General features: G+C 38.8%; 2 protein-coding genes across 3 annotated transcripts; one reads left to right on the top strand and one right to left on the bottom strand.

The window, feature by feature from the left end:
- The first annotated feature begins 844 nt into the window (after window positions 1-844).
- On the top strand, window positions 845-5,868 carry LOC143618211 (uncharacterized). Of its 2 annotated transcripts, none has more exons than XM_077090507.1 (6): window positions 845-894; window positions 1,338-1,744; window positions 4,045-4,352; window positions 4,949-5,002; window positions 5,089-5,522; window positions 5,618-5,868. In XM_077090507.1, the coding sequence occupies exons 2-6, from the start codon at window positions 1,428-1,430 to the stop codon at window positions 5,864-5,866; spliced, it is 1,362 nt and encodes a 453-aa protein (XP_076946622.1). In that variant the 5' UTR covers window positions 845-894; window positions 1,338-1,427; the 3' UTR covers window positions 5,867-5,868. The 2 variants fall into 2 exon arrangements, with proteins under 2 accessions (XP_076946622.1, XP_076946623.1); XM_077090508.1 differs by having other exon boundaries at window positions 5,625-5,715.
- Window positions 5,869-5,989: 121 nt separating this feature from the next.
- On the bottom strand, window positions 5,990-7,450 carry LOC143618212 (uncharacterized). Its single transcript, XM_077090509.1, has 2 exons — window positions 7,343-7,450; window positions 5,990-6,308 (listed from the first exon to the last, which is right to left on the bottom strand). Exons 1-2 carry the CDS (start codon window positions 7,448-7,450, stop codon window positions 6,021-6,023), a joined length of 396 nt encoding a protein of 131 aa, XP_076946624.1. The 3' UTR covers window positions 5,990-6,020.
- Between the last annotated feature and the right edge of the window lie 4,164 nt (window positions 7,451-11,614).

Raw genomic sequence — 11,614 nt, 5'->3', positions numbered from 1 at the left:
AAGAGATTAAGACCAGCATGTGATATTTTGAGGGTTAAGAACAACTATTAATATCCAAGAATATGCGTGTATTAGATGCATGTTCTTCATCATTTGTGTATTCTTCATTTCTTCCTAATCCTTGCAAACATATTCTAAGTAGGTTTCATAGTTGTTCTTAGAGCTTTCTACAACATCTTGACATAAACATGTTTAAAGACTAACTCTTTCTTGAGTTTCAGTTTCTTGGCATGGATGCCCTTAGTGAAATCATTTTGCTTACCAATGTTTTTCAAATGCTGTAGATCTAAACCCTATATAGTTGTTTTTGTTTTCTCTTCGTCTGAAGATTCTAAAGACATCTAATATACTAATATTACATTAATACACGAGTCTTGTTTGTGTGCGTGTTGATTTTCATAAACAAAACATACGCTTAATCAAGAATACATGAAGTAAATGTGATACTACGAGAGTCGGCTCATGTACATGTGATTTTTAGCTACCACTGATCGATTAAAGTGGGAGACATCTTAATCGAGCCAAAGTAGATAAACAATGTCAGTAACACCGGCTACACACCTAAAACCTTTTTTCGTTTAATTTTATTTCAAATTAGAAGCATTTAATTAATGATCATTAATAACATAATCAAGAAAATCTTTTAAATTAGGAAACGTTTATAAACCCATTCTATTTTCTTTTGACATTTCAAACGACAAAAAGTAATAATAATAAATATCAATTAAAAAGGTAAAAAATGGAAAAAAAAGAAAAAAGAAGATAAATATTTCTTCCTCATCTCTCTCCTTGAAATTCTCAGTCAATGATTTTCTTGACCGAATTCGTTCACACAAATTCTCAATCTTCAAAATCCACACCAATCACCACCGCATACTACTCGCCGGAGACCAAGTAAGCATACCCACATACCATTCTCTCTCATTTCTTCCACTCAATTTTAAAAATCAAGATTACATGTAAAAAACCCTAATTTTGATTAATTGATCAAATTAATTTGATTATCGTTATTCTCTACAGGTGAATTATGTAATTAAGTGTTGTTTAGATGTAAAAGCCCTAATCTTGGATGCCCTTGTGTTCATTTGAAGCCCTAATTTTGTAATTAGGGCTTGTGATGTGTAACACTTTAACCTGGTGCAAATTTTTATTTTTTAGTTTATATTATTATGTTCTGATTTATTAAGAATATACCCTTTAATGGTTTAAGGCGAAATGTTCATTCTTTTTTGAATCTTAAGCAGTTTGCAACATGAAATTAACATGCTTTATTGTGCATACAAAATTTGATCCATTAGGTTTAGAATTTTACATTTTATGATGTTTTTTGAATGCAGGTGAATAATTTTATTAAGTTATTATTTGGAATACCGAATACGTTCATAAGTCATAACATAAGTATGATCTCAGTTGTGTAATATTATAGCATGGGTCCTGTTTTGGATCTTAAGGAAAGAAGAACTACACAGGAAGCCTCAACTAGTAAACGCCATACAGGTTTTGTTTCAATGGGAAAAGATAAAAACATGAAAAGTGACAGTAAGCATGTTTTGTTAAATGAGCAAGAGGTTGACGTATCAAAGAGTAAAAATGATGAGGAGGGTGCTTCAGGTCAACCTCAATCTGGTGATGCTACTGCGTCTTCGAGTTCTTTTAGTAACGCGCTTTCTGATTTTGGAGACTGTGAGCTGGAAAGTGATAATGAAGTTATGTCGGATTTTCGTGGGGATTTGCTTTCCACGAGGTAATGTCTCATTATTATCTTTATTTAAGTGAATATATGCATACTGGAATCACGCTCTGCAATTATGCATACTATAGTTTCTGCTAGACGAGATATACGGAGACTTCCAAAATTGATATAATTTTGGAGTACTAAAATAGTTGTGTATGTAGAAATTGTGGATTTGGTCCTTACTATTGAATTTTGTTAATGCTTTGGTTCCTGCGACGTCTAAGTTATTAAGACATCTGCTAAATTTGTTTGATTTCAGATTTCTGTTTTGAACTTGTTAAAGATTTTAGTTTTTTTTTTCCTTTTTATTTTTTATTTCAGTTTTGTTATTTTATTTGATATCACCGTTCAGATTTATTTTAGATTTTGGGCGGTGGATGGTGTGAAATGACGAAAACGCGTGTCATGTGTAAGCTTGTGATAGGGCTTAAAGGTTGCCCTACTACCTTCGATGATAAGTCTAATTTCTGAGTAGGAAATAAATCCATAATATTCCATACGCTACTGGGACGATTCTTGTGATCTTTATGAACTTATATTCTTCCGATTCCGCAATTTATCTTTCTAATGAAGTATCGTTCTATCTTCCATTCTTTCTTGTTGTTGTAGTTATTATGGAGAACTGGTCATGTATTGTTGTAGTAGCAAACTGTCTCTTGCATAGAGACGGTGGGCTATCTTTAGCTCATATTTATAGAAGCGCTGGCTTTCGTGTCAAAACAAGTTATTTTTTCTATGGGCCAGATTGGGTTGACTCCAGTCAGTCAATCACGCATTTTTCTGAAGATAAAACATTTTATAGTCAGTTTGTCAAGTATGATTACAAAAGTTATTTATGTTAATAAAGTTTTTGAGTAAAGTGATTGTTGAGACCCAAAAACCTAAAGGATGGAATTAGGGTATCTTTGGATCACACCATACGGGATGAGCAGGAGGCTCTTTAAGAGAATATCTTTGAGCGAGAATTAAGATGAAGAATGATTGGGAGTAAATATTACAAGTATTGAGTGTTCCTTGGTTTTCATTGAATGAGCATTGAAGTTTCGTAAATGTGCTTATATATAGAAAACATAGATCTACTTTACCATTGACAGAATATCATCTTAGTTATGATCCTTGTGACTTTATCTCCCCGATAAACCTTTTACGGGATGTTGAGTTGATTCGACGCCTGGCGTTAAGATCATCAATTTATTAAATGTGCATGTGTTAGAGCATTTAATGCCTCCGGCACAAAGGAACGATTATGATTTAAACGTGACGATGGGTAGTTGGTACGTTAAATGCGTTAACTGATAACTATCTGACTTTCTAGGTATCTCTTTGAACTGGTTTTGTCTTTTCTTGGGCTCATTTATTTATCTTCTGGTCTTATGGTTTGGGCTTCCCTAATTCTTGGGTTAGCTCTTCAGTGATATTTAGGCGGTCTCAATGCAGTTATGCATATAAATAATACACTATTTTACCTGTTGGTGATTGAACATTCGTAAATTTGTTGTTTTTTCACCTCAAAATTTTTAGGTTTTTGTTGCCTTTTATTTTTCTCATTCCTTTCAGGGTTGTTTTCTTCTGTTTACCTTATATATACTAGGATGACCTATTTTAAACTAGGGGTATAAATGAGCGGAGCTCAGCTCTATTTATAAAGCCGGCTTGCTAGTAGTTTTTCAAGCTCAGGCTCGGCTCGTTTATTATTTATTAGTTTGTTTATATACATTTTTTATTTTTATTTGTAGTTTGATTTTAATATTTGTATATAACGTAATACATATTTAGTTAATTTTATCATAATTTTATATATAATGATGATAAGTATATAAATAAAGTATTAATTATAAGTAATACAAGTAATAGGCTTGTTTAGGCCCACAAACCAGCTCTAGCTCGATAAGTGAAGCTAAGGCTTGTTTATTAAAGAAGCCATTTCTGAGGCTCGTGCTCGCGACCATTAATCTCGATCAGCCCATGAACAAATAGCATGAGTATTTGTGAACTTGTTAATCTTGAACGATGGTGTAGTTTCAAGATTCAAGACCATTTGAGACGAATATTTACAAATTAGTATGTAAAATGTTGATTTTCTTTTTGGCTGCACGTTAGCTTAGAATTACCATGAGAAAAATATTAATTGAGAAAACAAGTAACGTGAGGGCAAAGCTATGTTTAATGAGAGCATTAAGCCACTGGCTATGAAGAGTTTTGTTTATTTTAGTCTATAAGGTGTTTCGTTTGCAAATCAATTAATACCAACTGCAACTATAAATTGTAGTTTGTGCTATATTCTGATTCATTGGACTATGTATTTTCAGGAAGAAAAGGGTGACATCTCATTGGAGGAAATTTGTACAACCGATTATGTGGCGTTGTAAATGGGCCGAATTGCAGTTTAAGAAATTTCAGTCTATGGCTCACATGTATGACAAAGAGATCGAGAAACATAATCAAACAAAACGGTTGAAATACAAAAACCTCGAGGTAGAAGGCGGTTGTGCGAAGTCAATGCCTTTTTTTCATGACTCTCAAAGAGAGAAACCTATGAAGAGAAAAATAAGGAAACTGCATGATGAGTTGGACCCGGAAACGTACATGTCACAACATAACTTATTGTCCTATTTTGGTACATACCCTCTTTAATTATTCTTTCAGTTACTTTGTTGGGTAGGTTAATAAACGAACTGAACATACACAAACGAAACATCCTCGTATTCTTTTGTTTAAGTGTAATATGGAACAAATGATCGAACGAGAACAATTAAGCGAACGAATTAACAGTCTAATCGAACAGTTCACGAACGTAAATGAACATTACTGGACTAAAATTAGTTAAAACTATTGTGAAGAACAATTTGTTGGGCCGAAAATGTTATTAAAACTATACTATTTTCTAATGGGTCAAAAGTTTTTAATGAGTATATTAACGAACGAACTTAAACAAATGTAAACTAACGGACATAAACAAATTAAACAAACAAACACTCATTGAACGGCTCATGTTCGTTCGTGTTCAAGTTCGTTCGCTTAATTAAATAAACAAAAAAAATTGTTCATGTTTGATCGACATAAACGGACACCCCATTGAACGGCTAACAAACTGCTTACTGAACGTGCGGTTCATTTATAGGCCTATTGATGGGCAACTGGTTCAGGTTTTAATGGTTCATTAATTGTATAGATAATTTTTTTTAATAAATAATTAATGTGCTACAGGTACAGCTACTTGCAGGTCTCATGATGGTCCTATAATGGACGATGATCAAACTACTCCCGGTAACCAAGAATTCTTCTCGTTGTTCCAAATATTATTGTAGTTTTTATGCTATATTTATGGTTTTTATTGGATATTTTGTTGGCAGGTCCATCTTCTCCAAAAAACACGGTTAATGAATTGAGGGTTCCAGATGAATTATTATCTCTAGAATTCAGAGATGATTATTCATTAGAGCAAATACTTTGGAAGATCGAAGTTTCACAGACTCAAGTTTCGGAAATGAAGAACAAACTCGACACGTTAATGACTGAAAATTCTGAACGGATATTATCAACTGAAGAAATAATCTTGCATGAGTCCAATAATCCTGTTAAGGAACCGGAATATCCACCAAACATGGAAGGACCATCTGTAGTTGCTTCATTATCATCTCAACTAATTCAGTTAAACACAAGTGACGACCTGGTCAAATCCGATGATTTGGTCAAAGATGAAAATGCAGCTGTCGACCAGAGTCCGAGTCATCTGCAAGATGCAAATAAACCTGTAGAACAGCCTCTTGAATCTTCAAGAAAACGAGTGAGTTTCTACTGTTTACATATTTTACTAATTTACATTTTACTGTTTTGCCCCTGGGCGGTAAATAATTTAACTCACTGTTTTTATTATTTAAGGGTACAGATGGAATTCTGATATACAACCGGAGAACAAAAAAGCCACAAACAGATTCCGGGGCTGTAAAGATTCACCCGGTAGAGAATCTTCCAGCTCCTGGTTCTGAAGATTCTAGCCAAAATGAACAACCGTCTACAAAAATAAAGTCGGTTTCTAAGTTAACCAACCCGATGAACACAAGAAAGAGAGCGGCTAGGACCAGGCGCAAAAGCGGTTCGAGCCTATGGACCCGAAGGACCTCTGGTTAGGTTTTGGATCTTCTTGTACATTCACTGCTTTTGTGAATAAAAAGTTGATATCATGGTTTTACAAATTGAAAGGGTTTGTTTTTTTTATCTTTGTTGATTATGTGAAAGCAAGAGGAATTTAAATTGTTTATGGTTTTAACTCTTGGTTTTACAATTATGATGCTGCATTTCCTAAGAACATCTTCTTGGAGAGCTTAGCGGATATTAAAGCCATTACAGTTGCAGACGGGACGAAGATGACGTCAGGGATGACTTTGATCATCTTTAACTGTGGTAAGGTTTCGCTTGCTCGTTTTGCAGCCATGGCGGCTGGTGGGGTCACTAGTCCGGTCATCAGAGCTGAGTCGTCAAATTTGCTCATGCTTACGCTTGCTTTCATGAAGTCGATGAACAGTTTCTTCTTTTCCGACCCTTTAGCTTCTTCCCATTTCACAAAAATTTCCTGTATTACACATGAGCCCATTATGTTACTGCTAGAACCAGCTAAAGAGGTGGCAAATAGGTCTGTTGGACCCATAATTGGTCAAAACGGTGATGTCGCATTATGAGTTGGTTAATTGGTCAAAATGAGCCAAGTGGAGCTCGAGTTCGTTCAACTTACAAGAGCTTGAGTTTAAGTTCAACTTGTTTATTATTAATTTATTAGTTAAGTATTTTTTTATGTAGCTATGCTTATATTTTCTATATATAACATGATATATATAACTTAGTTATTTTTATCATATTCTTATATCATAATAATTGTAGAAATATATATTTAATATTCTAAATATAAAATATAAATGAATGGCTGGAGAGCTTGCTCGAGCATAATTAGTAAAGCTTGGGTTTGGGCTTGTTTAAATAAAAGGTTTGTTTTTAGAGTCTGAGCTCATCTAAGTTTGGCTCAATTAGAGCTTTTCACGAGCCTCTTGAGTAGTTCACTAGCAGTTTGGTTCGTTTACACTCCTAGTTAGGCTGTATTGACCTAAAACACCTTTTGGCTATTATTTAACCAACTCGTTCGATCTATCTGATGCATTTTTATTAAGCTATTTTTTTTATTTCCTTGATCTTTTTAATTTTAGGTATTTGCTAATGGTCTTTTTACTAGTTCAGGTATTTAAAAACATGCCATGTGAGCTTGATGGCGCCCTCCACATCATGTTGGGCTATTCATCAAGTGGTGCCATGGCCACCCTCGCCATCCCTGCAATGGTGCCGTCCACAATCCTACTTTTTGGTCTATGAATTAATTGTATACCAATCAATAAACTCCACATTCCACTAAGCCAGTTTTTCTAATGAGGTAATGGCTAGTTAACCTACAACGCTTAAATTAACGGGTGGCTAGTTATCCTATGTGACAGTGGCGCGGAACGATAACTAGCTCTTGGTTATTTCACAACACATAGCCTAATAATCATCAAAATGGATCAAAAAAAGTTATGATTGCGAGCCTAGTTATAATTAAAGATATGTAAAGAAGTGTCTAACCTGAACTTTGTTTGGTGGTGGAACATCATAATGTTTTCCGGGCAATGCAGCATTTATAGTGCCGCATTCAAAGTTTATTTGAATTGACACCAACACATGTAAAGACATAGGAAATCGAATGTACAAAAATCTTACTTGAACATGTCTATGATAGCAACATGAAAGTCATCAAAAGATTTGATCTCTTTCTCCATGAATTTATTATATAGTGTGCCCATTACCAGACTCAACATTTGGGTGGTTGGCAAACCTGCAAAACACGAATAACATCATATATTTTTCACAAAATCAAGAAATAATTTATAAGAAAAAAAATTCAAGATTACCTTTGCCCATGAAGCTCATAAGTAAACCCATGGTGAGATTGTGAAGAATAAGTGAAATGAGAACAAATGTTATATGGAAAGTGAAGAAACATGGTTCGACTAGCTAGTAGACGATCAACTTTCATCGGGAATGAGTATGCTATATCACCGATGGTTTTCCGGAGTATGAATTCTTCCACCTACAAAACGAGCAACACCGTGAACTTACCCCTCAGAAAGGGACAGAGGGGTCCTCTTTGGGGTAACCCTCCGGTGTGAGAATAAGATATTGTAGGAGAAGATAATAATAATCTGAAAGTGAGTAAGGATTTTGAGTGTACTTTCTTGCTTACCTCCCCTTGTGGAGGTGGTGTGGTATTTATAGGGTTAGGGTTTCCAATGATTGGGCTCAGACCCAATTAGGGCCTTTTTGGCCTCCTCCTATTGCTTCGCGCCACGTGTCCTTAGGACACCTGGTGCTTTTTCATTGATTATTCTCTGACCAAGGTATTTCACCTGACCCATGTGCAATCACGTGGTAGCACATGGGTTTTGCTGAGTTGTCCACCCTTCATTGGCAGCTGTCAACATCAGCATATTCTTTATTCCTTAAAGGATACCTTCTGGAAGGTTGTCTGATGAGCACAATCATGGTTGTCCTTATCTTGATTTGGATAAGGACGAGGTTGATTATGTGCATGTGTGATATGCGCCTATCCTGGGGATGCGCGAGGTCTTCTCTTTATTCTCACGCGCAGATGTTTCATGCGCAGATGTGATATGCGCAAGCATATGTAATATGCGTGAGCATATGTGATATGCGCCACGCGCGGATGCGCCACGCGCAGATGTGATATGCGTGAGCATATATGATGCGTAAGCATATGTGATATGCGCCACGCGCAGATGCGCCATGCGCAGATGTGATATGCATGAGCATATATGGTGCGTGAGCATATGTGATACGCGTGAGCATATGTGATATGCGCCATGCGCATAGGTTTTGGCTTTGTGCCTTCATGACATCCTGATTTCAAGCCTCTTGTCTATATCTTGTGGGTTAACCCGCCCCGCTCGATGTTAAGACGGGTGCATACCTCTTCAAGCCCCCCCAGTCTAATGTGTGTCTTGTCTCGCGCGAGCGAGGTAAGACAGATATTAGACTTTAACAGTTTGCTCTTTTAATAGGGTTTGTCTTTTCTCTTTTTTTTTTTTCATATGTGCGTTGCGCGAAATTCTATCCTTTTGGTTGAAATGAATCGTCCATGTACGTGGTTGGTTGGTGCTGACATGCATCAGAGATGGAGACGTCATGTGTCAGACTTTTCGTGTGCTCGAGGTGCTACAGTGACCTTTCATGTCTCCTTACACAGTGTCAGGAACACGTGTCGCGCTCATGTTGGCTTGCACCTGCGAGTGGGGGCGCGTGAACTCTGATCAGTACCTGTTTCTTTCTCTCTCCTGGGCCTATAAAAGTAAGCCTTTTGAGTTGTTATTCTTCATCTTCATTGTTATTTCAGAGCTCTTTCTCCTTCAATTTCCATTCCGATTAAGAGCCTTTGCCTTTTGCTTCCAGATTTCCGTTCTTAAAGTAACCGCTGTTTGATTCACAGTTGTATGTCTGATAACCCAGACACCACAATTTCCCCCAGCAAACGCCGTGTAAAATCATTAGTTATGTCCACTTTGAAGAAGACCGGCAAGGGAAAACGGGCTGCCGAGGCCTCGTCGGAGGAGGTGGGGAAGAGCAAAACAGTGAAAAGATGGGATGAGATTCCCTGCAAACTGAAACAGTCTGATTTCGACAATCTCATCGCCTCTCAGGGTTTTCTCCCTGAGTACGGCTGTCTGCTCCCGGCGGCTGGGCAAACGGCGGCGGCGGATCCGCCCACCGGCTATATCTCCTTATACTGTCACTTTTTCACTCACTGTAACCTTCGTCTCCCGATGACAAGGTTTATGGGTGCGCTGCTTCAGTTTTATGGGATTCACATATCCCAAGTCCATCCTTGTGGACTAGTGCGCATGACTCATTTTGAGTTCATGTGCAAAGCTCAGCGCGAGGAGCCCACCCCTTGGCGCTTTCAATATTTTTACAAGCCAAAAATCCAAGATTCTTGGTTCTCATTCATACCTCGCAGTCAGAAGGTTAAGTGCTGCACTGTTTCCTTCAAAAGCCTTCATGACTGGTCTGAGAAATTTTTTTATATTAAGGCTGGTGTGATTCCCATCCGCATGACCATGCGCGCGATCACTTCTGCGCCCGCGGATGAGAATGTTCTTAAGAACCCCACGGGCACGTGGGTTAACAAGTTAATTGCTGAACCATCCCCCGCCAAGAATATTTGCGAGGAGGCGCTGGTGGGGGTTGGTATGAGCAAGAGGTGGACCGACAGCGCGACTGAGCCTGTCATTCAAGTTGATGGCTTAGGTGAGTTATTAGCTCATTGCATTATTTCTGCGCGAATATAATTCGTTTTGCTGATATCATTTGTCTTGTATTATGCAGTAAGCAAGGAATATGTCCACGCCGCCTATGATGAGCATATGGAGGGTGGCTCTGTCGCGCTGGGCGCTGGGGAAGTTGCTATCCCCGATCGCTTCGATGATATGTTCATCCCTGTTGATTTGGGATTTTGCTTTGACAGCGATGCGCCTGGTAAGCCTTTGTACTTATGCTTATGCCTTTTGAATACCAAATTTGGTTAACATTTCTGTTGCACGTATTGTAGATGCGCTCGAGAATTATGAGTTGGAGCTTGCGGAAGAGGAGGTGGAGGAGGAAGAAGCTGAGGCGCCACAACTCAAGCGCAAAGCTAAAGGCAAAACTGGCGCAGGGGCCAGTAAAAAGCAGAAGAAAAATGATGCCCCTGTTGCCCAGAATCCTCCTCCTGCCCAAGCGAAGGGACTTGAGAAAACCAAGGGATTTACCTTCAAGTTTTCCTTGTCTTCTTTGCCTCGAGGTGTGGGCAGTCCTCCTGTCCACACGAGGTATGGTGCTGCCACCTCATCTCTTCGCGCGGCGGACAAGGGAAGCGGCGCTGCGCCTGCTGTTTCCTCTTCTCCAACAGGTATACTTTGTTTATATTTTGTGGTTTTATGAGCGTGATTCCGATAGAGTTATTAATGAATCTTTGCTCACTCAAATGTTTGTAGAGCCGGCGACCTTGGTGGCTCAACCTCAGGCGCAGCAAGGTACCGAGGCTGCGCCGAAGGTTGCTTTGAAGTCCCCTGTTTTGCCCTCGAAAAGGGGGAAAATGGACTTTATGGCGATGCTCAATTCGCGGACGGTGGTGCGCCAAGGTATTTATTGCGCTTTAATTTTCTGACTTTTTTTGTTTTTCTTTTAGATCAGGTCATGAATCATTTCTCTTTGGTTTTTTCATAGGAATTATAGCTGGCACACAAGCTGCTGGCGGAACTGCTGCCGCCGGCGCCGTTAGTTCTGCTCCTGCTCCAACAAGCACTGAATCTCCTCTCATTGGGATTACTAAGGAGCAGGAGACTATTTTACGCGCTGATCTAGCGGCGTCGAGACCTCCCTCACCTCCTCCTGCGCGCAGCCCTCCTCGCGAGAATGTTTTTGATTTTTCCAAGTCGCAGGAGAAAAGACCTGTTACAGAGGATGATGAGGAGGTCAATTTTGAAGATTCTGATGGCGGCCGCGCAAGCCCTGTAGCGCCACGAGATTCCGTGGCGCAGCCTTCTCGTGGGGCTGGCGCTGACTTTTCTGCTGGCTCTCCGCAGGTATAAGTTTGTTTTGCTCCGCTGTGCGGACTTCCATATTAGTGTTTAGATGACAAACGTTGCTTTTGCGTTGCTTTGTGTTTGCAGGAAGCCGATCACATATACCGCCCGAGATGGAATATTACTGAGGATAGCTCATTTCAATCCATGGGCGTGTGTGAAGACTTCTGGGCTCACTCTGTGCCTCCGGCTGAAAGGAGGTTTCAGGAGGACCGCGCTC

This window comes from Bidens hawaiensis, unplaced genomic scaffold (assembly GCF_021521415.1).
Source record: "Bidens hawaiensis isolate Kalapana, Puna unplaced genomic scaffold, B.hawaiensis_p1.1 tig00065335_1, whole genome shotgun sequence".
Classification (NCBI taxonomy): Eukaryota; Viridiplantae; Streptophyta; class Magnoliopsida; order Asterales; family Asteraceae; genus Bidens; species Bidens hawaiensis.
Note: the sequence above shows the minus strand (reverse complement) of the source record. Positions and strands in the feature narration are given on the sequence as shown.

What these genes read in the sequence shown, in the direction of transcription:
- LOC143618211 (XM_077090507.1), top strand. Translation starts at nt 1,428, where the DNA reads ATGGGTCCTGTTTTGGATCTTAAGGAAAGAAGAACTACACAGGAAGCC. An exon ending in CGATGATCAAACTACTCCCG is followed by an intron (nt 5,003 to 5,088) that starts GTAACCAAGAAT and finishes TTTTGTTGGCAG; the next exon opens with GTCCATCTTCTCCAAAAAAC. An exon ending in TTGAATCTTCAAGAAAACGA is followed by an intron (nt 5,523 to 5,617) that starts GTGAGTTTCTAC and finishes TTATTATTTAAG; the next exon opens with GGTACAGATGGAATTCTGAT.
- LOC143618212 (XM_077090509.1), bottom strand. Translation starts at nt 7,450, where the DNA reads ATGTCTTTACATGTGTTGGTGTCAATTCAAATAAACTTTGAATGCGGC. An exon ending in CACCACCAAACAAAGTTCAG is followed by an intron (nt 6,309 to 7,342) that starts GTTAGACACTTC and finishes TGTGTAATACAG; the next exon opens with GAAATTTTTGTGAAATGGGA.